Consider the following 27,534-nt stretch of genomic DNA (forward strand, 5'->3'; position numbering starts at 1 on the left):
GCATCAGTCGTGCTGACATCTGTGGTTTAGGCTGATCCCTTTTGTCCTGCCCACCTGGACCCCAGGCCTTGGGCTCTCTCCTTTCCCCTCAGTTTTATTTGCAAATCACGTATCTGATAAGGAGTTAGTATCCGGAATATATAAAGAGTTCCTACCACAAATAATGGTTAAACAACATGCAAGGAACTCGAATATCGACATTTCTCCAAAGAAGATGTACAAATGGCCAATGAACACATGAAAAGATGCTCAACATCTCTAATTACCAGGAAAATGGAAATTAAAACCACACCGAGAGATCACCTACCACCCAGTGGGATAGCTACATGAAAAACGAAACAAGAAAACAAGTGTTGCTGAGGACATGGAGAAATTAAAACCCTTGTGTACCGTGGGTGGGAAAGTAAGATGCTACAGCCGTCTTTCCACACTGTGGAAAACAGTGTGGGTGTCTCAGAAAGTTAACGGTATAATTACCTGATGTTCAGCAATTCCACTTCTGGAATATGCCCAAAGGAGTCGAAAGCAGGGTCTTTCAGAGATATTTGCACACCTACTACATTAGTTAGCAGGGACCGCCAGAACAAAGTGCCACAGACTGGGTATCTCAAACAATAGAAATTTGCTTTCTCATAATTCTGGAGGCTGGACATCTAAGATCAAGGTGTCAGCGGGGTTGGGTTTTTCTGAGGCCTCTTTCCTTGGCTTCTAGGTGGCCACCTTCTCTCTGTGTCTTCGTGTGGTCTTCCTTCTGTGTGTCGGGGAGGGGAGTCCTAACCTTTTTTTTTTTTTTTGAGACAGAGTCTTGCTCTGTCACCCTGGCTAGAGTACAGTAGCGTCATCGTAGCTCACTGCAACTTCAAACTTCTGGGCTCAAGTGATCCTCCTGCCTCAGCCTCCCGAGTAGCTGGGACTACAGGCATGCACCACCATGGCTAATTTTTCTATTTTTTGTAGAGATTGGGTCTTGCTCTTGCTCAGGCTGGTCTCGAACTCCTGGCCTCAACCAATCCCACCATCTTGGCCTCCCAGAGTGTTAGGATTACAGGTGTGAGCCACTGTGCCCAGCCCTAATCTCTTCTTATAGGGACACCAGCCCTATTGGATTAGGGCCCATCCTAATGACCTCATTTTTACTTAGTTACCTCTTTAAAGACCCTGTCTCCAAATACAGTCACATTCTGAGGTCTTGGGGGTTAGGACCTCAACACAGGAATTTTTTTGGAAGGGGGACAGATTTCAACCCGGAACACCCATGTCCACAGCAGCATGATTCACAGTAGCCAAGACGTAGAAGCCACCCAGTGTACCAGCTGATGACTGGATAAACAAAATGTGCTATATTCATAAAAGGGAGTATTATTCTGCGTTAAAGAGGAAGGAAATTCTGACATGCTACAACAGATGATCCTTGAAGATGTCATGCCCAGTGAAATAAGCCCGTCACCAAAGGCCACATACTGTCTGATTCCATTTACATGAGGTCCCTAGAGTGGCCAGATTCCCAGAGACAGAATGTAGAGTGGAGTTGCCAGGGCCTGAGGAGGGGAGAAGGGGGGGTTAGTATTGCATGGGGACGGAGCTCCAGTTTGGGAAGGTGAAAAAGTTCTGGAAACAGACAGTGGGGATGGCGGCCCCGCAGTGTGAGTGTATTCAGTGCCTCTGAACCTGCACTTAAAATGGTCAGGATGGTAAATTTTATGTTAAGTGTATCATACTACAATCAAATAGTTAAAAATAAATAAAAAGGAAAGGTTAAGTGTGCAGGTGGATTTGAGGACAGCCAGGTGGGGTTTCTGCCTGGTGTGGAGGTAGGTGTTCACCCGCAGAGACTGTGGACGCAGGAGGGGCCCGGCTGGTTCAGACATGATGAGTTTGGGGTGAGCTACTCCCCCACAGTCTGGTTTAGGTTCCTGTCCCATTGTGTCGGCCCAGCTGCCGCCCTGACGCCGCCGTTCCCACCCCCACCCCACCATCTTCCCAGACACACACTTTCCAGGTCCTGGGATAAAGTCCTGTCCATCGGCGACTCCCCCAGACATCCCGAGATGCGACCTCTCTCCCGCCCGCCCTCCTTCCTTGGTCTCTTTCCCTCCCTGCCCCCACTTTATCCCAGCTTTTTCTTCCTTCCTCCTTCCCTGGGTGATGGGAGGTCGTGGCTGCTACTGGAAATTTGACTTCTTCTGGAAGGGAATGTGGATGGTGGTCAGGATCTGGGGGGGCTGGCAAACACACCCACATCCCTCCTTAGTGGGTGCTTTTGAGAAGGAGGACTCAGGAAGGGGCAGGTGACGCCCACTTAGGGCTTCGTGCAGCCCCCTGGACCTGAGGGCCCGTCGTGACCGTGCACTCGCTTTCTGTCCTAGGACCTGAGCTCCTTCGCCATGCCGCTCCTGGACGGGGACCTGGAGAGTTCAGAGAAACCTTCTCCTCGTAAGGTAAGGCCTCCTCTCTTGTAGCTCCACACGGCTCACTTGAGGCGCACTTCCGCTGTCACCTGCGCTCTCACTGGAGTGTCCACCTGCACGCCCACCTGCGCACCCAGCTGCGGCCGAGCCACCCCCGATAGCTCACCTTATGTGGCCGTGCCCCTCGCACCTGCCAGGATGGCCAGCTGGAGAGCCTTCTGGGCTGGACACCTTTTTCTTCTCCTCACTCCGGGCGGACTGTGGCCCGCTAGACCCCCCATGAGAGTGGGCAGGGGCCGAGGAGATTGACAGTAAGCTGAGCCCGGCGTACATAGGTAGAAAAGAGGGGGCTGGGGGCATCAGTCGTGCTGACATCTGTGGTTTAGGCTGATCCCTTTTGTCCTGCCCACCTGGACCCCAGGCCTTGGGCTCTCTCCTTTCCCCTCAGTTTGCAACCCCCTCCACCCCTGCCACAGTTCCACACACCTTTTTGTCTCCTTCCCACGGTTCCTTTCCTCTCTTTAGCTCATGGCTGTCCCCTCCCCCATGGCTGATTTTTCTTGCATTAGGAAACCAGCATCTCCACGCAGCTGTGGGTTGGGTAGGGGTGCCGGGTGGGGAGGGGTCCCCAGCGTCAGGTGAGGGGTTGGGGTGGCCGCGGCAGGGGAGGAGAGGTCCAGGTGGCCAGGGGCAGGATGGGAGGCCTGCAGGAGGGGGCTAGCGTGGGGTGCTGCGTGCAGGATCTGGGAGCGGGTGCTGGGTGCTGGCCAGCCTGGGATCAGGGCAGCAGTTCCAATACTGGAAAAGCTAATCTATTCTCTAAGCATTCTGAATTACATACAACTGAATCAACAAATTGGTTTGGGCCTGTGGGGCTCAGCTGGCATCAGCTCCCTGCCAGGCCCTGCCTTGAACAAGCAGCCTTGGTAGCAGCTGTTGTGGCCCAGCCAGAAAAGACCATCAGGGCACGACCTTGGCAGAGCTGCAGGGCCAGCAGAACGGTGGAGTGGCAGCAAGGAGACCCTGGGCCCGGAGCCCGTGCAAGGCTGTGGCCCACGGCCCTGCGGGGCCTGGGTCACTCTCCTCCTGTGTGACTCAGCACGGCCCTTCCTTCACGTGGAAACCTAGGAAGGCCCCGAGACTGCGGCAAAAGCCACGGGAGGACTGGGACTTGACCCAGGCCCACCTGGCCCCCCTCTGGGGGTTCCAGGGGGTTCCAGAGTAAAGTCATTGTCTGGAATACATCGTATCTGAGCAGAAAAAGGCCTTAGAGGTGTTCCTGCCATCTGCTAAGGGCTCAGCTGCAGCCGCCTCCTTCCCTCACCGAGCCCTGAGTGAGCGGGGTGCCCCAGCACTGGCTCCTGCACACCTGGGCTGAGTGGGGCTGCAGCCGCCGGTCTTGGGAGCTGCTCTCACGCGGCCACCTTCCCCGGCCCCCTCCCCGCCCCCTGCTTCTTATATGCCATTCCCTCCGCTGCAGGAGGCATCTGATGTCCTCTTTGTCAGTCCCTTGGGCTGTTCCTAGAGCTGCCCCTGCCCCCACTCAGGAAAGGGACAGTGGCTACGGGCCGAGCAGTAGGCCTGGCCCTGGCTTCGGCTTCCTCTCTGGCAGCTGCGTGACAAATGGCCCCATCTGCAAAGCTCCGCTCGGCAGACGGCCTGAGTGCCCTCTGCCCATTAGCTCCCGCGGAGCCAGGCACACACTCAGGAGTCTCGTCCACACCCTGGGATCATCCAGTTACGTTTGCCAAAGTACCGTCCAGCTGCAGCTGGCCCGATAGCCAGAGCTGAGGCTGTCCCTGGTGGCTTCACCCCGCGCCCACTGTCTGCACCCGACCCCCGCAGGAAGCAGCGTGCCTCTCCCTGCGCCTGCTCTCTCACCCCGGGCTGTGGTCAGGCCCTCCAGGCTCCCTGTGGGAAGGGCTGGGAAGGGCCATTTTCGGGACACAAGAGTGGAAATTCTGCTTTCTGGGTCTCCCTCCTCAGCCTGGCTCCGTTGGCCTGGCTTTCTGGGTACAGAATGGAATCCCATTCAGGTGAACCCTGGGGTCCCCCTGGCCCCCGTGACTGGTTTCCAGTGGCACATGTTTCAGCCTCCCCCGGCCCCCCAGTGTGGCCCCCGTGGGCGGTCCTCTGTCGCTGGGCTCCCCAGCTCCATCTCCTCTGTCCCCAGGCCCTGGGGCCTCCCCAGCCCCGTCCGTCAGGCTGTCTAGATCCTGTCCAGCTCTCAGCGTCCTCTCTGAGTCCCCGCCCCCGTGAGGACAGTTTTATGCCTCTGGACACTTCTTCGTGGGCATCATGCTCACGGTGCTCTGGGCTTGCAGCCATTCCCCGACACTCCCCTGCGGCCCCCGGGCTTCCCTGCACACCTTTGTCCCCTCCACACAAGTGGACGTCGGCACGTGCCAGGCAGAGTTCACTGCGCAGTGCAGAGAGCGCAGCGAAGCAGGTCTGCGGGGCTAGCCTTTCCAGGGGCGTCTCTCCCTCCTGCGTGGGCTCGACCCCTCTCCCGTGTCACGCCTCCCAGGCCACTTCCCTCGTCTCACCACTGGAGACAGAACTGGGACGCCAGCTCGGGCCGCTGTCCAGAGTCCTTGCTGGTCGGACCTCCGTGCTACGGGGTCATCCTCTATTGCCCGCACCTGCTGCTCCCGCCGTGGCTAAGGCTTCTCTCAGCCCCCTCCCCACCCCACGCCCCACACACGCCCCACCGCTGGAAGAGCCTCCTGTTTTTCAGTTTATTCTCATGACTTATCCTGAGTGCCATAGGTAGGTGGGACAGTGGCTAAACGGAATACTCTATGAACAGAGAATCGAAGGGCTTTTTGTATAAAGTGGTCAAAAGAAAGAAGAACTTGGACCTCTCTACAACAAGCAGAGCTTGAGTTGCGTCCCCTGGTGGCACACCGGCCCTTCTGCCTGGGAAGCCCACTCAGCGAAGGTGCTGGCACCAAGCTGGTCCCTGCACCCTGGCGTGGCGGTGCCAGATCTCACTCGGGGGAGGTTGGACTCTGTGGCAGTCATTCGTCACTGACCAGCGCGTCCCGCAAGGGCACCGTCCTGCCTTTGAGCATCCTCGAGCTCAGGGCTTGGGGCGCCCTCTAGTGGTGCAAGGACGTACCGGCCGCGCTCCCCAAAGTGGGGCGGACAGAGCGGCCCTCCCTTCTTGACACTGCCCGGGGCACCAGCGCGCGGCATGTCCAGGGTTTCATCTCGTTCTTGCCCCATGAGCCCCGTGGACAAGGTACTTTCCTGGGTAGCCGCCGGGTTCCTTTCAGCTCCGGTGTCGCAAATTCACCAGGGCCAGGCGGCAGCAGGGCACCGCGCCTGGTGCGGCTCCTGCGCATTAGGTCCCCTGCCCTCGTCCACACATGTCACTTGGCATTCAGACAGCCCCACGAGGTGAGAGTGCGACTATCCTCATTTTACAGATGGGGAAACCGAGGCTTAGTGGGACTGAGTGACATGCCTGGGACGGCACAGCGGGGGGTGGAGCCGGGTCATCCCCGGCGGCAGGGTGCGTGGCCCTCGCCGCACCGCAGGCGCGCAGGCGTGGGGCGCACGGGCAGTCGCCAGTCTGGGAGCATTGTGCCTTGGCTTTAGTTCCAGGGTCCAATAATTGTTCGGGCTGTAACCACGATTTTACCTCATCAGTGAAGCGCCTCAGAGGTTTGGGGCCTTGTGAACTTTCTTCCTGACCTCTGTCAGCACCTTCGGCCATCCAAAGGCCAGGGCAGCTTGGAGGTGAAAAATTCCTCATCTCCGTCCTCCCTCAGGCTGGAGTCCCAGGCGCTCTCTGTTCTGGATCACAGGGATTTCTGCTTTTTCCTTCGGGGCAGGCAAGGGAACCATATTCCTGCGTGGTCAGACCCTGGGAAGGATCTTTCCTCCCCTCTGCCTCCCGGGAGCCCTTCTGGAGAGAGGGACAGTATGGCCAGTGGGCCCCTGGGATGTGGTGCCGACCAGCCCGTGCTGGGCCACGCTTGGGGCACGTGCCTGCCTCCAGGCTGTTCGGCGGCCCCCTCTGTGGAGCTCGGGGCTGTTTCTTGGGCAGGGAGCTGTGGAGGGTCAGCCTGGTGAGAGGGACGATGATGACAGGCCAGTGCAGGGTAGAAGTCAGAGTGTCCAAACCTCGGGGTGACCGCATCCGTTTGTCTGTCGTTCCACAGGTGGACAGCCCTGTCAGCTTGGGCAGCCCCTCCAAAGGGCTCTTCTCCAGGGGCCCCCAGCCCCGGCCCTCCAGCCCCGTGTCTGCTCCCGTGAGGCCTAAGACCAGCCCCGGCTCTCCCAAAACGGTGTTCCCGTTCTCCTACCAGGAGTCCCCGCCGCGCTCACCGCGCCGCATGAGCTTCAGCGGGATCTTCCGCTCCTCCTCCAAAGAGTCTTCACCCAACTCCAACCCCTCTACCTCTCCCGGCGGCATCAGGTTTTTCTCCCGCTCCAGAAAAAGTAAGACATTGATGCTATTGTTTCAGGTGGGTGCCACTCGGCTGCCGGGTGGCTGTGAGTGACGTGGTGCTGAGTGCCCAGGTCTTTTTCTGCCCCTTCTCCGCTCAAACAGATCTCTGTCCGGAACAACCTCAGTGTTCGCCCACCACTTTCTTCCGACACTGAGGCGCTACCCTTGCCGTGCGGCATGGTCCGTGGCGTTAACTGTAAACGTCCCGATACTCACAGTGTGACTTGTGAGGACAACCAAGTGACCCAGGGCCAGAGGACAGACTGCTTGCTCTGCCGATGTCTCCCCACTCCCTGCGGTTTGGTATTTGAGGATGTGACTGTACCTGCTTCTGGCAGATCCTGACTTTTTTGTTTTGGGCTCCGGGCAGCAGGGAATGGAAGCTGGATGGATTGGCTGGAGAAACGGGGGAAGGAAATGTGTGTGTTTACGAGAGAGTCCCTTAGGCTTGTATTTGTGATCCGAGGATAAAATATTCTCACTTGACCACTGGTCATGACATGAAGTATACAAGGCAAACTGTAAAGTAGATGGAGTTTACTCTGTCCCTTCCTGCCTCTACTTTTCCAATTCTTTCTGCTAACTTGAAACATTTGCATTAAGAAGACAGTGATTCAGAAAACAAACTTGCCCTTGAGCATCAGAGGTCTAGGATAGTATTTCTTTCTCTCCAGGTCGCATTTGCACTCAGAAGACCTGCATGTTGAGCCATATTTGAGCTGCAAGGCCAGGTGGCAGCAAGAGCGAATTTCAGTCTTTCTGATTTATAAGGAAAGGGAGGGGAGGGAGTTTTCTTTTCATTTCTTTACTTGTGTGTGTGTGTGGGGGTATTGTTTCTAGTAACCCTAAAATCATCTCCCTGGAATGGCTACTCTTCTGCCTGCTCAGGCACCTAACTCCAAATACACAGTGTCACATAATGGAGGTATCACAGGTGTGACAAGGTGGTCCCCTGGCAGACATTACTATCACCAGGGGAAAGTCAGTGGGGACTCTGTCTACAAAGCCAAGCAGGGAGCAGAATGTTCTAGCACTGGTGTCACTATGTTCTAGAGAACATCCCAGGTTCTTGACAGCATCCTGAACTTCCCAAATGTTTCGTCATGTGCCGCCTAAGCAGAGGGAATGGCAGACCAGACCCACGTCGGGGTAGCCTGTCTCCTAGCAGGTGGCATCATGCCTTGTTGGTTACAACAGAACTAGGTTGTATTCACTTCCTGGGGCTGCTGTTAACGAAGTGCCACAAACTGAGTGGCTTAAAACAACAGGAATGTATTCTCTCACACTTGTGGAGGCCAGAAGTCCAAGATCAAGGAATGAGCAGGACCACGCTCCCTCCGCAGGCTCTAGGGGAGGGTCTGTTCCAGGGCCCTCTCCCAGCTCTGGGTGCTGCCGGCATCCCTGGTGTTCCTGGGCTTGTGGACGCATCACTCACATCTCTGCCTCCGTCGTCACATGGCGTTCTCTCTCCTTGCGTGTCTCTCTCTCCTTGTGAGATTATATAAGGGCCCATCCGACCCCAGTATGACTTCCTCTTAATTATATCTGCAACAACCCTATTTCCAAATAAGGTCATAGTCTAAGGTTCTGGAAAGGACACAAATTTGGGGGGTACTATCCAACCCAGTACCTTGTGCAGGAAGGTCAAGGTTTACAGCTCAAACCACGGGCTCGGGATGTGGAGGAATTGTGGTGTGGCTGGGCAGCCTGTTGGGATCAGAGATGTCTCTGGAGGCAGAAGGAAGACACACAGGTGGTCTGGGAGAGCCGCAGGCCAGTCCCAGGGAGCTGGACAAACCAGGCAGTCTGATCCTGGTGCCCCTTCTCAGTTTGAACTCCCAGGGAGGCACAGGGCTTGGGAGTGCTGGAGAAGTGTATGTCGTGAGCAGCCAAAGGTTAGTTAGCCCCATAGACCAATTCCCGACCACGATGGAGACAGGTTCTGGGACCCCAGGAATTCCTTCCGATAAGGAACAGGAATTTAATGACTGAGCAGCTAGGATGTGCTGTGGATTTGGAAACCAGAGATGCTCAGGCAGGGGGGCTCCAGCCACTCTGTTGGACCAACCTTGGGCATCGTGCCCACACCTGCGGCTTTGAGCAAAAGAAACTCCTGCCCGGGCCAAACGATCCCCAGGAGCGCTGGCCTCCTCTAACCCACTGAGCTGTGTCCCTCTTTGCGCCTGCGCTCCCAGGACCAGATGAGCCACTCGACTAATTCTGGTATTTCCCACGCGGCTTTGTGACCAACGGAGGCCCTCAGGGAGGCTCACCGTGGGGTTGGGACATCCGCCGGGAGTCCAGCAGAGTGCAGGAGGTAAGCTGGGGGTTAAAGAGCCTGCTCATGACTCTCCCATCCGGTTGGTGGCCGTGGGACAGGAAGCCAGATCTGCGCCTCTGTTCTTCCTCCAGCCCCGTGCTGGGGGCCAGAAGGGCTGGTGCGTCCTAGTCTCTGTGTGGGCGAAGATGCGTCACTTGGAGAGTCTGTGCCGGGGTTGGGGGAGGGATGGGGATGCCGGCCTTTCTCTCCACGCTCTGCAAGGCTGTGGCGCCATCAGTTTTCCTTCAGCGCTTTTGCCTTCAGATAAGCCTTTCTTCTCGCCATCTACCGGCGTTAACGCTGTCTAGAGATTAGGCTCAGAGTGCGTGCACAGGGAAAGGAAGGCGAGCCCCCCCTGATGAAAAGGACGCACAAGGCTTCTGTGTCGCACACCCGATATTTGTGGAGAGAAGGAGACGTACCCACGATTTGTCTGGTTGGGAAATTGTGATGTTGGGAAAATCAAATGTGCTGGACTTGGTGATGAAAAGGTGGGATTTCTACCTTCGGGGCCCCCAGTAAGGGGCAAACAGAGGCTTTGGCAGAGGATGAGGGTGATGAAGGCTGAACCAAGTTAGGATGGGACAGCCAGCGTCACAGAGAGCTCCACGATGGGATGGGGTGCGAAGGCGGCGTAGGAGCCGGAGAGCTGGCTCCAGATGGAGAGGCTGCCACCCTCCTGCCCACAGCTGTGCAGAGCCCTTGCCCTCCCTCATGGAGGTGGCGGGAGATGGGGGGAGGGAGGGGGGAGGGGAGGAGGGCCCTGCAGGCAGGGAGGTGGTGGAGAACCTGTCCCAGGGCCCAGCTGCAGCCCAGTGCAGGCTTCCTCACCGTCCCCCTTTGGACAGGAGCTGTTCTTTTAGAAACTGAGCCCCAGAAAGATCTCTCAAAATCATGTCAGTTTCTTGAAGTATTTCTCCCTTTCATTGTCTTAGATGGTACTTATGGTTTTTAGATTGTCACTGGTTTTCAACTGTTTTGTTTTAGTCACTGGCAGACTTGCAGACTGATAGGTAGTTGGAGCTGGGAGGGCCTGGAAGGGACCCGTGCATGGAGCAGGAGAGCACATAAGTGAACACGCACATTTGTGGATGTATGTGTATCATATATGTGTACATGTATGTGTGTGCACATATGTGTGTGTATCTGTATGTGGGTACACACACACCTCTTTTATTTTTACAAGAGGACATTCATCAGACTGCGGCCACAGCCTCTAAGTGCAGGATTAGGGTTAGATGAGTGGGTCGAAGAACAATTTTGTTTTATCTGAGACATTCTGATTTTCTGAGGCTGTATTCATTTATCTATAACCAAAAATGAATACTTCTTGAAAAAATGTCAAGCATCCAGCCCTGAGCTTTGGGACAGTGGCATGACATGGAACAGAGGTGGCTGGTGTTGGTGGAGAAGGGAGGTCAGAGCCACCGAGAATGCCTGGGGCCGTGCCCTGGGCTGGGTCAGGGCTGGCCAGTGTTGGGAGGTGGCTGCTGGAGGAGCGTGGGGGAAGGAGCAGGGCCGGGCGTTTCCACATTAGCTGAGTGTGGAGGTTCTGGGTGGGACCCTGGTGGTCGAGCAGAAGCGAGTGGGCGTGATGAGGGAGTGTGGCCTCAGGCCTGGCTGGCTTTGCCGACTCTGCCTGGGCCGCTGCAGCTGGAAAGGGCCAGACCTTGGCGCCCAAGCTGAGCACTGCCCGTGGCCCCTTCCCTGGGGCCTGTGCTCTGCACAGGGGGAAGGAAACGCCCCCAGACTCCCTCACAGGCTCTTTAAAGCCAAGGGCAGAGAGGAAGGTGGGCGGAGTGGCCGGGTGGGCTTCCCTCTCTGCCCCATACTGCAGGAGCTTGAGCTGCAGGCTGAGGAGTAGGGGGCTTGACCCCAGGAGTGTCCAGCACCCGGGGGGGCCTGGGGAGAGGCTGGGGCTCAGAAGCAGAGAAGGGGAGGCCTCTGGTCCCCCTCAGCAATGCCCCCAAAGGCCTCACTGCTCCACACCCCATCCCCCAGCCCACACTCCAGGTGTATGTGCCCCAGCCACCAGCAACCTACAGCGCTGCTTCCTCAGTGAAGGGCCTGCAATCTGGCCCTTCTCTTGGGCCTGCAGTGTTTACGGAGCGTCCCTCTGATGTCAGTTTTACCATCCACGTGCCGAGGTTTTTGGAGAGTCAGAAGGGGTTCTGCTTCAGCTGCTAGTGTAGTGCAGAGCGTAAAATACAGGGAATGTTTTTTCCACTTGGAGCCTTCTTCCTTTTTCCTTCCTTTGAGTCCCAGCGAGCAGGGCGTGTTGCAGCAGAGAGGCGAGGGCCGGCGAGGAGGCGGGAGGACGGCTGTCTGGCCCAGAGCGGCCGCCCAAGTGTTGACGGGCTGATGGGTTTAATGCGTTGAGAAGGTGTAAACCAGCACAGTATCGAGGCGCTGACGCCAATAAAGGTTCTGTCCCTTTTCCTCGCAGCCCTCAGTGACTCTTTAACCTGGGATGATGGTCAAATACTTAGCAGAGAGGAAGGCCCACGTGCCTGACCACTGGGCACAGAGTCGGGCTCTGGCCTTAGCAGGGGAGGCTCCCTCTTGCCCGGGGGTTTCCCTTCGGGGTAACATCTTGCTGGATAGTGGGATCGTGGGCATCCCTGGAGGGACGGCAGAGGTCCCTGGGCAGTGACTGTTCACTGCCTGCTGCAGGAGTATTGCAGTGTTTTTAATTGGTGTGGCCGCCCTGGCACATTGCTGGCTGAAACTGGCCTAACACATTTCACCCAGTCTCTTCAGTGGAAGATTCCTGCAAAAATCACGGGGCCATTTGCTTTTCTTTCTGACTGGTTTTGGCTCAGAGACCATCTGTGGTCAGCAGAGTCTCTGCACAGACACAGAGAAGGGGCCTCAGCTCCACTCCCTCCCCGGGGACAGGAGCCTCGGCGTCCCACTGTCGCTGACAGGCGGTGTGTCCACAGATGCGTTGGCGAGCACGTGGGCTGCAGCTGCGCTGACTCACGTGTCTTCAGACAATCACCTGAGACCCGATTTGGAAGAAAATCCCATGTAGGCCGGGCGCGGTGGCTCACGCCTATAATCCTAGCTCTCTGGGAGGCCGAGGCGGGCGGATCGTTTGAGCTCAGGAGTCCGAAACCAGCTTGAGCAAGAGCGAGACCCCGTCTCTACTAAAAATAGAAAGAAATTAATCGGACAACTAAAAATATATAGAAAAAATTAGCCGGGCATGGTGGTGCATGCCTGTAGTCCCAGCTACTCGGGAGGCTGAGGCAGGAGGATCACTTGAGCCCAGGAGTTTGAGGTTGCTGTGAGCTAGGATGACGCCACGGCACTCTAGCCTGGGCAACAGAGTGAGACTCTGTCTCAAAAAAAAAAAAAAAAGAAAAAAAGAAAATCCCATGTAAAGCACCCAACAGGTGCAAAGTCCTGAGAGCCCCTTCTGACACCTGGGAAGGAGAGGCAGGTTTCTGGAACAAACCCAGCCACCCCCATGGGGCATTCTCACCTGCAGCAGGCCTTCCCGCCTTGGCGGCTCTGTGCGGCCCTCCCCGTGGGCCTCCCTGCCCTGCTGGGCATTTCCCCGCCGACTTGCAGAGCCGCCCCAACCCCAGCGCGAGGCTTGGCCACAAAGCTCGGAATCCTTCCCATGCCAGAGGCGGACCCAGCCCTGACCGTGGAGGGCAGCTCATCTCGGGCCCAGGCAGGGATCCTCGCGGCAGAATCTTGTCCACGAGAGAGGAGTGTCTTGCAGCTCCTCAGTTCGGTTCACATGGGGATACTGGCCGCACAGGGGGCAAAGGCTGAGCATTGTGGGTGGAGCCCGGCGGTTGAGCTTCTTAGTCATGTTGTCACTTTGGTCCTTCTTGATCCTCTCCCATATGGCAGAGGACACACAGCAGACCCTCACCTCTGGGCCAGGTTTCTCTAATCCTAACTCCAGGGCCAGCTGTCACCTTGCAGAGAAGAAGTAAGGCCTTCGGTTCACCAGGGACATCAAGCTGGCCTTGATCGCGACCCTAGTCTGGCCTTGATGCCACTCAGGCCTCCTGGTCACTCCTGCCTCTGCTTCCCGATTGCTGACTTTGTGCCCCACACTGCACTTTTGGGTCCCCAGGCACTTGTTGCGGGGGCAGCTCGGTGCCACGTTACCTGCTCACTTTGATCGTGGTTGACTTGCTTGTGCATTTAGAGTAGACCCTTGCTGGTGGCTTATCCCTTGGTCTCCACCTGCTCTACCCCTCGACTGGGTTGACGTCTTGGATTTTGTTTCAACTTTTACTTATAACTCGTGCCCTGCCTATAACTTTTTGTAGAACTTAAACGCCTCTCTTATCACAAAACACAGAACTGTAGGTTCTGAACAAAGTAGCAGCAGAGCTTCTGTGCAAATCTGGCTTTGTCCATGAGCAGAGAAAACAGCAGCTTTATGGGGCTATTACCCCGGAATTTCTAGAAAACAGAGCCTGAAGCTGAACCTGCACTCTACTGTTTAACTGGGGAAGTGGGGGAGGCTCCCAGCTGCAAGCCCAGGGCAGCAAGAGTGGGGGCAGGAGAAGCCCGAGTGCTGCAGGAAAGAAGGGGTGTGTCCAAATTCCCCTGTTTATAAGGACGATACTCCCACTGGATTAGGAGCCCACCCACTGCAGGCCCTCATCTCAGTTAACCACGTCTTTATCAAACCTGTTTCCACTTGAGGTCACATCGTGAGGTGCTGGGGTTAGGATTTCGGCATGTGAATGTTGGAGGGACAGAATTCAGCCCACGACGCAGGCCTTCTCGCAAGGACTGGCTACGTCCTGTGTTCTCAGCCGACAGTCAGTGTGTTGAACCCAGCAACACAGGCCTTAAGTGTAGAAGAAGTCGGAGAAAGATGAGTTCAGTCGGCCAGGCTGGCCAGGAAAGGGATTGTGGGAAAAGGAGACACTTCAGCTGGGCCTTGAAGGGTAAACGGGAAACAGCCTGGCCTCGCCATGTTGCCACCCCCTCTCTAGCCTTGTCTGCCTTTCCTGCCTCCCACTCTGCACTTGTTATGACCTAGGCACGTACAACCTTTCTCAGTTCTTTGGTTTTTTTTAATTTGTTTTTATTTGTATAAATTTATGGAGTATAAATGTAATTTTGTTATATGCATAGATTGTGTAGTGAAGAAGTCAGGGCTTTTGGGGCATCCATCACCAAGATAACACACATTGCACTATTAAGTAATTTCTCATCATCCACCCCCATTCAATCCCTCTGAGTCTCTATCATTCCAAACTTTCTCAGTTCTTTGCATGTACCCTGCCCCAGGGCATTTGCACATTCTGTTTTCTCTCCTGAAATTCTCTTCCCAGTCCTTACCCCTTTACCTAGTTTGCTCTTACTCATCCTTCAGAACTCAGCTGCAAAGACTTCCCACCTGTAATCCTCCCCCAACTCCATCCTTCCCCAGCAGTCCTTCCAAAGATCAGATCTCTTTGTTCTGTACTCTTTTAGCACATGTTTCCTATATAGCATTTTTCACATTTGAAATTTTATAATTATAAGTGGTTCATGCCTATCTCTCCAGGTAGACTGTCTACTCTATGAAGGCATGGGCCATATTTGGTTTTGCTAATGACTGTATCTCCAACGCAGAAGTCGACCGCGTCGTCATCAGATGTCAGTGGACGTGGAATCCTTGCACTTCTTTTTCTTGACACGCACTAGTGCTGGGGAACAGGTGACTCCAGGGCCCCTTTCCCAAGTGGCCTGAGCCACTTACTTGGCCCCGCGGAGTCGTTCTGTATCCGACACGCTGCCTGTACGCTACCACGTGACTTACCCAGACCCTTTGTTCCTTGCCCCTTGTTTTCTCCTTTTAAATGAGATGAGCATATCTCGTGTTACCACGTGCAGGTTTTTGAGTGAATTTCGTCTGGGCCTCACCTTCCACCTTCGCACCACCCTCCCAGTCTCCCACCCACCATGTTTTACTCCAAAATTTCCCCTTTTGACGAGAGTCTTCCTGCACGTTCCTCCCCACCCCGCCCCTGCTAAGGGGAATGGATTTGGATAAATGCTCTTGTTGCTGTAAGTTTTGTGGGAAGAACAAAGGCTGCAGGTCAGCAGCCGAGCCACTTCCGGCCTTCAGGCCGAGCTCGGGTGGGGAGCGACCATGCTCTTTTTGTCGATGGAAGACTTCGGTGTGAGCTGGGAATTGTTTTTGGTCCTCTGTTGCGCTGTTATTAATGCAGTGTCACAAGTCTGAAATTGCTGTTCTTACGGTTCCTGGAGGTGCTTGGATACCGAGCAGGCGCCGCACACAGCAGACACTCCGAACCGTTATGCAGCGAGCTGCCCGTCAGCGCTAGGAAGGCACCTAGTCCCGCGGCAGGGTGCGTCGCCAGCGTCGGGTCGGGGTGCGGGGGACGTGCAGGAACTCAAGTCCAGTTATTAGGCCAGGGCTAGCCGGGGAATTAGGCAGATAAAGAAGGTATGTCTGGCACTATCGGATAGATTTTAAAATACACCGTTCATTCAGTCCTCACAGTAACTGTCACGGGTTGAATTGTGTCCCTCCCAGAAAGTGTTACGTCAAAGTCCTAACCCCAGAACCTCAGAGTGCGACTTTATTTGGAAATAGGGTCATTGCAGATGCAATTATTTAAGATGAGGTCATGAAGGTGGGCCCCTCATCCAGCATGACGGGTGTCCTCAAAGGAAGGCCGCTCGAGGCCGAGAGAGGAACAGGAAGCAGGCCACGCGATGGGGGAGGCCGAGCCTGGGGCCACCGCTGCCGGCCACGGAATGCAGGACCACCAGGAGCCGGCAGGGGCAAGGCAGGGTCCCCTGCAGGCTTCAAAGGGAGAGAGGCCCTGCCCACAGCTTGGTCTGGGACTTGCGGCCTCCAGAACCGTGGGTGGATGGTGAGGGGCGTCTTCGCTGACCACGACAGCGCCGGGGACAGCCGCGCAGAGGACACGCTGCGTGCACGTTAGCAAAAGACGCCTGTGTGTGGTGGTCCCCAGCTTTTAAAAACTCTCCCTCAGTGAAGGAAGTGAGCAGCTTGTTCAGGCAGGCTTCGTCCAGACCGAGGCTAGTTAGGTCTCAGTTCTGCCGTCTGTAAATTCACTTTTGCCCCGTGCTCTCTTCGCACTACCCCTCCCAACTTAGTTTAAAAAACAAGTCTTTGCCGAGTTCTCACACCGTCAAAGATGAATCAAGAGGCCCTGCAGGAGCAGCTTATAGGCCTCCCTGTGTTCAGCTGGTCCGCCTGGAACCACATACTGGAAGAAAATAAATATTAAATCTCTCCTACATTCAAGACAAGAGGGCCTTAATATTTGTCCCTTTTCACCTTTATTATCTGAATATTTGTTACACCTGATTTCACCTGTAGGGAAATGTGGGTTGGGCCAGCAGGTCTGGGTCCCGCAGGTCCTGGGAACAGCCCGCCTTTGCATTTTTCTGGCTTTGTGGCCGAGTGACCACTAGGGGGGGACATAGTCTCACACGCTGAGCCGCCTCCTGGGCGCAGGTTGGCCTTGCCCAGGGAAAGCATCAGGGAGGCGGGAGGGTCCCGCCTGAGTGTTTTCCTACTTGGGGATGTTGAAATGCACCTCCCAGACAAAGGCAGCTGTCGTCACAGAGCAGACAGGGAGAACTCACAGCGGACCAGGCCTGTAAAGGGAAGTCATCCAGCATTGAAGACGTCCTAGGATGGGGCACGCACCAGTGAATGAGGTAGCCCCTGAGCTAGCCCCTGCCCTGGTGGGGGTGACATTCTGGAGACAGACAAGAAGGAGGTGCCATATGTAGGAAAGTGCTGTGTGGTACCAAGTACTACAAGGCAAAACACGGGTAAAAGGATAAGTGTTGCAGGGGTGCTGCTTTACGTGGGAATGTCAGCAAAGATCCGGGATATGGAGATGTCTGGGCAGGGAGCGGCCAGGCTGTACCAGGCGGAGGGAATAGCAGTGCGAATGTCCTGAGGCAGTGGCAGCCTCTGAGCTGGCAGGGAGAACCCAGTGGGGAGGGAGCAGGTGCAGGGGTGAGGTCGGGTGGGGCCGGGAAGGCCTTGCAGGCGGAGGTCAGCAGCCCAGGTCTCAATTGAGCGATGCGGGAAACCATCAGAGGTCGATCTAGAGAATCACTTCCTCTTCAGAGGGCTCAGTCTGGCACCTGTGCAGAAAAGAGATGGTAGAGACGGACACAGGGGCCACTGAGGGTGTCACCAATACAGACCCAGAGATGGATTATGATGGTGCCCCGCCGCCTCGGAGACTTCCTTAAGTCCTGCCTTCTCCAGAAAGCCCTACCCGGTTGTGCTTGCCTCCAGCAATCTGGCCGAGCCCTGAAATACACTGTTATTTTCAGTCCCTTGCAGTCTGTTCTCTCGTGACAGCTTCTATTGCCGCCTTGTCTCTTCGTCACGACTGAGCTTTTCACGCGGGCGCCTCTTCCCCAGGCTCTCTGCTCGTGGCTCATCACACCCCAGTACTAGTCAGCACTCGGTGGTGCTCAGGAACGAGACAAGGTAGCTGCTGGCCAGCTGGCCCCTCGCTGAACAAGAAATGGCGTCTTGTCTTACGCGGGCAGCAGTTCACACCCAGTAACCGCTGCCGACGGAATCAGCCCCGCTGGGCATTGGGACGTTATCTTTGTCCTACTAGAACAAAAAGAGTTGCAAATCGCTGACCTGGATAGCCACCTACTCTGATTACACCAAAGGCTACTCTGGGTCACGACCGACCGTGGTATCTGGTAGGACAAGCAAAAAGCAAAACGTAGAGAGTATACCCTGGTGCCTGGGGGGTACATCTGCCCAGTGACAGAAATTTATGGCACTGAGGCACTGACTTGAGGCCACAAAGCTTCATCACAGCAGGGGTTTGAGAACTTCTGTGACTGCAGCCCACAGCAAGAAATATGTTTGATGTCGCAATCCAGTGCACACGTATGACTGAAAACCATTTTTCAGGAAACAGTATTTACCCTGGACTATGTATTCTATACTCCATTCTATTCTTTCAGCGTGCTTAACCTGGCGGCACAGTTGATTCAGTTGATTTGATTACAGCCTGAGGGTGGAGCGATTGCAGTTTGGAAAATGCCCCCCGAGATGACCCGAGAACAGCAGGATGGGTCCGGAATGCCGGGAGGCCATCGGTTTGGGGAATTCTCGGGCACAGAGAAGCAGCCGGATGGAGGGAGGTGCTAGGCTTTTGCCAGCGACGTGGAATGGTAGATTTCCAACCCTAGCCCACGACTGTGACCCAGGTCATGGGTACTTTCAACATCCCCCCCAAAATTTAATTTTCTCTGTTTGTAGTTAAATTAGAATACTCAGCCCCCACCCCGGACGGTCCGGCCCTGGGGCACGTTAGCCTCCTGTGTGCTTTATGGCTCCTGCTGCCTCTGGGGCTCTGTTTCAGATGCTCCGTTCTGAGAGCCGTTTGCAATTCGAATGAGGTTTCCAGCGAAGTTTATTTGACTTGTAAAACTTCGAGTCCTTTCACATGGTTTCGGCATTGGACCCCAGACAGCTCTTCCTTTATATCCCAGCAATCTGAGTTTATTTTTCAAATAAAAGTCTGTTTTCTCATAAAATGCCAAAGGTTTTGTACTTTGTGTGGAGGGATGAACTTGAGTTTTTAAGACTTTAGTTTAGAGTCTCCAAATCTTCGACTGGCATGCCAAGGGCCGCCCGGGGCTGAGCAGCGCCCACCCTGCGCACCCCGCAGAACAAACAGCAGGCGGCGGGCTGGCGGCCGAGTATCAGTGGCTCCCATCGTGCCTAAATACAGAGCAAGCCCAAAAGCGCGGGGCTCAGACTCCAGCCGTTGCAGCATCTAGGTCTGGAACTCAGGCTGGTCGCCCTGCAGAAGCACGTTGCTGACACCTTCCCGACCTTCTCTTGAGGTGGCCGTTCGCCCCACACGTCAGTCGAGGTCCTGCCAGGAGACAGAAACCCTCTACAAGCTTAACACGGATGGAACTTAATACGGGACTATATGGTTATAATTACGTGGTCGCGTGTTTGTGAAGGTGAGGGAAGAGCTGGGAAGCAGCCCAGAGATAAGCAACAAAAACCCTCACCCCACCCCCCGGGGAGAGGGGAGGAGGCCTGGTGGGGCCTGGTGGGAGCTGGAACCGGAGCCACGGTTGGTCTGTCTGGCAGGAATGGAGCCAGAGACGCTGCCTGGGGCCTCTCCCTTTCCCCGCCAGCCGAGAAAGAAGCCTTGGCAGCCGGAGTCAGGGTCAGCCCCTGCGCACCAGACAGCAGGGCAGGGCGCGGATGCGGAGTGAGCGTGAGACCAGCACAAGGTGCCAGCACACTTGCACAGCGCCACTGAGTCATCTCACGTGCCTGGGCCATGCGCTGAGCTGGGTGCCTGGGACGCAATGACAGATCCGTCTGGGGCACATGCCCAGCCTTGCGGGGACAGGAAACCTGAGTGCTTCCAAAGCAGAAGGGTTCGTAGTGAAATACTGGTGGGTCCTCCATTCAGAGGAACCCGCGCTCCCTGCGTCCTCAGAGGCAGAGTCTGAGGGACCCCATGCAGATACCGCGTGGGCCCGGCAGCCAGTTCTGCTCCTCGCCGCCGTTGGGCAGGCTGGGAAGATGCGGGCCGCGTGGCTGGGGCTGAGGCCGGAGAGGCCGAGACCTGCTCGCACGTGGCAGAGAGCTGTCCCACAGCGTGACGGGAGGGGATGCCTGAGAGGAGGGAGGACCAACGGTGATGGGAGGAGAGGCAGGGAGAGGGCAGGGGTGCCCCTGGAATAAAGGGGGTGCTCATTCCCTTGCCGTGAGAAGCCTCGTCTGAAAGAGGAGGCTACGGAAGGGGAGCGATATGGACGCCTTCCCAAGACTGGAGGGGGCTGGTGAGCGGAGGGCGTTGTGTCCTACAGCAGCAGCCCCAGATGGCTTCCCTCCCGCGGGGCTGTCTCTCCAGCTCTCGCCTGCCCCACTCGCCCCTCCCGCTGGCCCCTGGTCTGATTCTTTCTGCAACGACCCTTCCTCCGGCAGTGCTCCTTAAGCTGGATACCAGAGTGGCCGTCGGCAGCGGGGAGACTGAGCGGGGCCTTGCGGACAAGTGGGCACCGCCAAGTGCGGGCCAGAGAGGGCAGGCAGGGAAGTGGGGAAGACGAAGCCAGGGCCCCGTCCTCCCTCGGACTGCTCCCAGGCAGAGGGCCCTGAGTCTGTCCCCAGTGTTGCCGTAATGCAGAATTACTGCCTGGCTTGCCCAAGGCCGCCGCCCATGCCCCAGCCAGCGCCAGCACCAGCACCCTAGGCCCTGAGCTCACTCGCCGCCACGGAGCCTTCCAGATCGGGGCAGCTGATGAAGTCTGAATCCTGGGGCTGAACAGACTCCAGAAAAACGTGACTCATCTTGCCTGCCCACAAAGAAAGGAAAAGTATGTGTGGCATCCAAGTTTCCTGAAAAGTTCAGCCAACACACTGCAGAGCTATGTGGCCTGGCACCCTCTGTGGTTCCCGGGAGAGCGCCCTCTGGCGCCTGCTGGGCAGATGTCCCCGGGAAGGAGCCGACGTCCACGCCAGCCCGGCTGGGCGACACATGTTTGGGGCAATTACTGTTATTTCAGAGAAGCCAAGGAAAAATTCCCAGAAGTATCTCCTTTCCCTCCGAGAATCGTAGAGTTCTCCAGCCCTCTGCCAGCCTGCTTGGGCGACGGTCCCACCGCAGGAGATGGTAAGGAGTGGGGCCGACCCATGCTGCGTTCTTGCCCTGACCACTTTATTTCCTAATTCCGTTTTTAAAATAGCATTTTATTCTGACAACCTCAAACTTACAGAAAAATTGCAAACGCATCCCGGAGAGTTCTCGGGTACTCTCCACCCAGACGCCCGAAAGCCGACACTTTACCACATTTGCTTCTACCTGGTCTCTCACGCTCTCTGAGTACTCGTGGGTTCATGTGAACTCCGAACCGTTGAGAATAAATTGCGGGCATCCTGTCCCTTCACCCCTAAATATTGTAGTGTGTGTTTCATAAAAACAAGGTCATTCCCCGAACCACAGCATGCTCACCAAAGTCAGGACATTATCGTCAATACAGTACTATCAGCTAAGCTCCAGCCTTCTGCACATTTTGCGGGTCGTCTGAGCAGTGCCGTTTCTTCTGAGGGGCTCCCCGACTCTGTGTTGCATTCTGTTGTCCTTCCCCTTCCATCTGCTCTGGATCAGCTCCTCAGTCCTGTCTCGTCTTTCCTGACCTTACTGTTTATCAAGAGCGCACCGGCCAGTTGCTGCGCAGCCCGCCCTTGGCTTTGGGTTTGTCTGACGTTTCCTCACGGTCAGAGTCCACTTTTGCTGCTGGGCTCCTACAGCTGCTGCCCCGAGCTCCAGGTGTCCCAGCAGGGGGCATGTGGTGTCGCTGCAGCACCCCCCACGTGGAGCGAGCGCTCTCCACTTTAAGAAAGTGCTCATTTTCCCTTTGTCATCAGTCACTGTTCTGGGGGCAGCTACTTTGGAATTATGTAAATACGTTCTTTGTCATCAGACTTTCACTTGCTAGTTTTTGCAGGGATCGATGATTCTTGCCTGGATTATGACTATAGTGGTTACCGAAAGATGATTTTCTAATTTTATCACTAATTCTACATTGACTGGTGGGAATTCTACTTTAAGGAAGAGATTTCCTTCTCTCTCTATGTATGTGCGTATGTACGTCTGGACTCATGGATTTGTATTCTCTGTGGGTTGTAGTTTGTCAGGATCATATTTTGATGCTCAAATTGTCCCAGACGCGGCCAGCAGGAACCTCTTCAGCTGGTCCCTGTGTCCTATGATGTCCCCATCATGTCGTGGGCACTTCCTGACGGTCTGGCTCTCTTGTGTCTCCTTGTCCCAGCCCTGGAGTCAGCCGTTGCTCTAAAATGCTCTGTTTCTGCTCGTGGCAGGTGGTGTCCAGGTGTGCCCATTGTTCCTGGGGCTCCAGGCCCTCTCAGCAGACTCTTAAAGACAACGTAAATGCTCATATATAGGAGAGGAGTTGAGCAAAATAAAGAAGGTGCGTCCACACGGTGGAGTACTGTATAGCTGTAAAAAATATGACCTCTTTGAATCAATATGGCAAAAGACGTGAATAGACAGTTCTCAAGAGATACGAAATGTCCCTTAGCAGCAGCATGAGCACTTGGTCATCATTAGAAATCCAGAATGTAGAAGAATTTATATTTTCCCCAAGAACCCGAAAGTTAAATCAAACTTTTTAACGGGGGAAAAAAAAAAAAAAAACAAATTAACAACCTAACCAAGAAAAAAGGGGCCACAACCTTCTTGGCACCAGGGAGCAGTTTCATGGAAGACAGTTTTCCACAGACGGGTGGGGACGAGGCAGAGCTCGGGCGGTGATGCGAGCGACGGGCAGCGGCGGTAGCGGCTGTAAATGCGGATGCAGCTTCGCTTGCTCGTTGCTCACCTGCTGTGCGCCCGGTTCCTAAGTTTCATGGAAGACACTTTTTCCACGGGTGGGGTTACAGGGCAGGGGGCAGAGCTCAGGCGGTGATGCCTGACCCGGTTCCTAACAGGCCGTGGACCGGTACCGCAGGTTAAAGTGTATGATTCAGTGGTACCAAGCGCATTCACAGTGTTGCGCAGCCATCCCCGCCATCTAGTCCCAGAACTAGTTCGTCACCCCACATGGAATCACACCCATTAGCGTCGCTCCCTGACGCCCCTGCCCACAGCTCCTGGCAAATGCTAATCCGCTTTCTTTCTCCGTGGACTTGCCTGTTCTGGATGTTCCGTATAAATGGAAGCATACGACATGTGACCTCTTGAATCTGGCTTCTTTACTTAGTGTACTGTTCGAAGGTCCATCTACGTTGTAGCACGTATCAGTACTTCGTTCCTTTTTATGGCTGAATAGTATCCTATTATATGAAGATGCCACGTTTTGCTTATCCATTCATCCACTGATGGACCCCGGGGTCGTTTCCACCTTTGGCTTCGGTGAACGGTGCTGCTGTGAACGTCCCTGTACATGTTGTTTGAACGAACCCATTTTCAGTTCCCTTGGGTATGTGTGTGCCTACGAGTGGACTTCTGGGTCCTGTGGTAACTCTGTGTTTGCTTCTTGGGGAACGGCCACACCGTTTCTCACAATGCGCCATTTTACATTCCCACCAGAAGAGTATTAGCATGAGGATTCCAGTTTCTCCGCCTCCTTGCCAGCAGTTATTTCCCTGTTTTCCAGTAGCCATCCTCGTGGGTGTGAAGTGCCATCTCATCGTGGTTTTGACTTGTCCCCGGGGAGGCTGAGTGTTTCTCATGCACTTGTTTGCCGTCTGCATATCTTCTTTGGAGAAATGTTTAAGCAAGTCTGCTGCCCGTTTTTTAATTGGCTTGTCTTTTTTTTCATGGAGTTGTAAGAGATCTTTATATATTCTGGACACTAGACGCTTCTTAGATACATGATTTGCAAACATTTCTCCCCTTCTGTGAGTTGTCTTTTCATTCTCTTAATAGTGTCCTTTGATGCACAAAAATGTTTAATTTTGATGACAGCAAAGTTTCAATGACCAAAAATACCTTCCTGTGTTGCTCCCTAGTTCTCAGCCCATGTAGACACTCAGACGGTCTGGAACGAAGGAAGGGGAAGGGTGAGGAGGGGAGAAGTGAGGAGGGCGGGTCCTGGTGACCACAGTGGTCTGACTCGAAGAAATGACCCTCTGGGAGGGTGAGACATCAGGATAGGCCGATGGGCAAGGGGACTGAGCCGTTGCCCCTCCGACTGTCCACTTCCTACCACACGACGCTGACTCAGTCTAATCATCCCTTGAAAGCCTTCACAGAGGGGAGGGAAAGACAGCGAACTCTCCGGAACATCTGTTTCATGGTCGGCCGATGGTAATCACACACTCTCACCTGGCTCCAGGCTCTTCTGCTCCGTAGTGAGGCCGGATTACTTTTGGTCTCTCCTCTCCGGTGGAGACATCTGAAGGGCTCATGGGCCTCGGTGAAGAGGACTTCAGCCTTCTTCCTCACCCTCTGATGCTGCAGAGGGCAAGGCCAGCCCCCTGTTGCGTGAAGGCCCAGAAACTGGGTTCCAAAACTGGTGAATTGTTAGCAGATTCTCTTAACTGTCTCTCATGGAGGGGAGCTTGGGATAAGTTTTCTCTGCTATAGACACTAATCACTGTTTACTAGATTTTTTTGTTTGTGTTTTGTTTGTTTTGTTTTCTCCCCTTTACATTTTAATTTTTGGTGAAGCAGTTTAATCACATGGTTTTAAAAAACCCAACAGTACAAAAATAATGTGTCCTGCAAGGCAGTAGTCCCTGCCCTCCTCCACCAAAACTACAAAGGGACCTTTGAAAATTGTATGCATAGTCAACGATTTTGTGGTTTATCGATGTTAAACCTTGTATCTTGACATTCTATTATGCTGGATGATGAACTGTCCCACCGCACATCTCCCCAATTCTCCCCTGTTCTTTTTTAAAAATTAATCAGTCTTTTTTTATTACCCACTAAAAAGCCTTTCTGACTTTTCTAACAACCTCCATGAAATTTTAAAAAAACAGATATACTGCTTATTATTTATGTACTGTAAGTATATCTGTGCCTTGCATATAAAAAGTAAGTTTATTTGCCCCCCACCCTCAGCCAATTTTCACCCCTTCAGGCGTGATATCACCCCCATTAAGAAGTGTGCTTTAGACAGAAGAGAATTTGAGTGATGTCAGTGAGTGTAGTAACATCTAATTCATTGGAGATAAAGCCAATCCGAAGTAGTGAACAATCTGAATTATAGAATTATCTTTTATATCTTGCCAATCTTAGGAAATGAACCAGCCACATAAGTTAACTTTCTAGATATCCAGAACTTAAGTCATCCAGTACCAAAGCGTACAGCTTTTTAAGTGTTAAATGCATTGCACATTTTGCAGTTTTCTTATTCAAAAGATACTAAATATAAATTCCTCTTTATAGATGCTTTAGGGTCCTTGTTAGGTCGGTTACCCCGTATGGCATCGACGTATCCGGCAAGTGCTAAGTTACGGAGACTGTGCTCTGTGCCATGCAGGACTTCTGGCCCTCTCCGCCTGAGATGCTCAGACTCTCTGACTCGCCGCATGTTTCACGGCAGTTGTGTTGCTGCCTTGAATAGCACCCGCCCTCTCCCCATCACACTTCGCTGCTGAGAAACCAGTTTCTTTGTGTGTGCGGTTAAAAGAGTAAATCGTCAGTAGGAAAGTCCGTTGGCTCCTCATTGAAGTCCAAGCGCTGCCTGGCGCCCTCTCCTGAAGCGCTGGCCGCATTCTCTGGGCTCACGGCTCAGTGCCCAGGCAGCCGGCCACGGGCAGACGCTGGAGCAGGCACCTTTCGGTACTTGGGGCTTCCCAAACTTTTCCATGCAGGGACCCCTGAGACACCGAATCTGAGCCAACAGAGCTCTCCAGGGGCTGCTTTAAGGGACAGAGGACAGCGTTGTCCTCTGTTTGTAAAATGTGCTGTAGCTTACAGGATACTTTTGCTATTTTGTCTCATGTGATCCCCTTGAAACCCCTGGGAAATGGGCTCAGCCTGTATTGTGGCCTCTGTCCTAGGAGAAATGTGGAAGAATGAACTAAATGGCTAAAAATTGCATGCCAGTAAGTAAACTGAGATTGCTTTAAGGTGCTACTTTTTTTTATAATGTATTTCACAATTTTTTCTTTGAGACAGGGTCTTGCTTGGTCTCCCAGGCTGGAGTGCAGTGGCATCACCATAGCTCACTACAACCTCCAACTCCTGGGCTCACATGATCCTCCTGCCTCAGCCTCCCAAGTAGCTGGGACTACAGGAGCATGCCACCATGCCTGGCTAATTTTTTTATTTTTAGAAACAGGGTCTCACTATGTTGCCCAGGCTGATCTCAAACTCCTGGGCTCAAGTGATCCTCCTGCCTCGGCCTCCCTCACGGGCCAATATATTTCACTATTAAAAGGAAACAGATTAAAGGCAAACTTTTGCTCAGACCTGATATTCGAAGCTAGCGGTTTCCTAATGAATGAAGCGCGGAAGCAGTTGAGGTTCTCCGTAAGGAGCCCCAGAGTCCGGGAAATGGAAATCCTGCCCGGTGGCCTGGCAAGTGAGACCAGCAGGCCAGACTCCGGCTCTCTGCTGAGGCTGTGAATTAACCAGGTTTTTCTCCTTGCCAAGGCTCGGACACAGTCCTATCTTTGGCATTTCTAAGACATAACTTAAAGAGAGAATTCAACAGAAATCCAAGTGGCTGGCCTTTCGAACTTCAGAATCTGGTTTTTGGAAGCCATTGCTCTGTGGTCCTCTTTGAGCCCAGGGTCCAGCCCTGACCACTGAGCAGCTGGAGGTAGTGGCAGGTTCTTGTTAGTCCCCGCTCTTGTGGGGCAGCCTTTGGGGCCCTGGGCCGGGCATGCTGTTAGGGAGATCTTGACCAGGGGACACCTAGAGACCCCAGGGATGCCAGGGACCACGGGAAGGGACTGAGTGAGGCCCCCACCGAGAGCCTTCTATGGGGCATGTGACGCTCCTTCAAGATCTTAAGGATATCTAGCGATTTCATACTTTTGGGTGCTGCGTTTTGGCATGCTAAAAATAATTCTTGCCATTGGTTTTCACCTTTTCAGGCCTTTTCTGTGTTTTTAAAATTAAGATTCCCCTATTGTCACTGCCAAGTCTAGGTGGGTTTTGCCATCACCGATGTGTGCTGAGCTGTACAAGCTGAGGTGATTTGCCTTTGCCAAAAAAAAATCACCCTCTTGTCACTGAGAGAGTCTCCAAACTCCAGTTCCTGCGGGCACCACAAGGCTGTGCGTGACCTGGGCGTCGGGCTGAGCGGCGGCACGGGGGCCTGAGTCAGGGAGGGCGCCTGCCCAGCTGCGGCTCCTGAACTCCTGCGGAAGGCTGGGGAGGCCCCAGCAAGGCACGCGGCAGTCTTGCTCAGAGTCAAGTGCAGCGGTGACCTTTAGAACTTTCCATGAAATATGACACAGTGTTTTGCAACCGGCAGGAGAGCTCCAGCAAATATGTGCTAACGCGTGTTGCCACTCCCAGGCCGGAGGGGACCTGCGCCCTCTTACATAATGAGATTTGCTTTGGACCGCAGGCATCTGGGTGCTTTTCAGGTACTGTCTCACGGTCCCCAGAGGTTCAGAACAAATTTTCGATTGCTGCGTCTTCATCTGCTTTTTTTCTCCAACGATGGAGAAGAGGTAACCAGGGTCCTAAATGCCCTGGATGAGAGCAGCAGAGCCGGTCTCACCCCAGCCCTCCCACGGGCTCCCGCAGGATCTCGAGCCAGTCATTTAGTGCCTCTGAACCCTCGTTTCTTTCGATTTCTTAAATTGAATAGTAACAGTCGGCCTCCCTGTCTCAGCATGGGCGTCCTACGGCCCTGCCCGCAGCGGGTGC

The 27,534-nt window shown here is 54.4% G+C and overlaps 1 protein-coding gene across 1 annotated transcript in view; it reads left to right on the top strand.

Annotated features, from left to right (window-relative positions):
• LOC105824574 (5'-AMP-activated protein kinase subunit gamma-2-like) overlaps window positions 1-27,534 on the top strand; it is a 170,261-nt gene that overhangs the window by 75,546 nt on the left and 67,181 nt on the right. Inside the window, exons 2-3 of the mRNA XM_012662073.1 lie at window positions 2,367-2,438; window positions 6,578-6,857. Coding sequence (XP_012517527.1) covers window positions 2,367-2,438; window positions 6,578-6,857 — 352 coding nt within the window. The remainder of the gene's footprint in view (window positions 1-2,366; window positions 2,439-6,577; window positions 6,858-27,534) is intronic.

Source organism: Propithecus coquereli, unplaced genomic scaffold (assembly GCF_000956105.1).
Source record: "Propithecus coquereli isolate 6110/MARCELLA unplaced genomic scaffold, Pcoq_1.0 Scaffold75, whole genome shotgun sequence".
Classification (NCBI taxonomy): domain Eukaryota; kingdom Metazoa; phylum Chordata; class Mammalia; order Primates; family Indriidae; genus Propithecus; species Propithecus coquereli.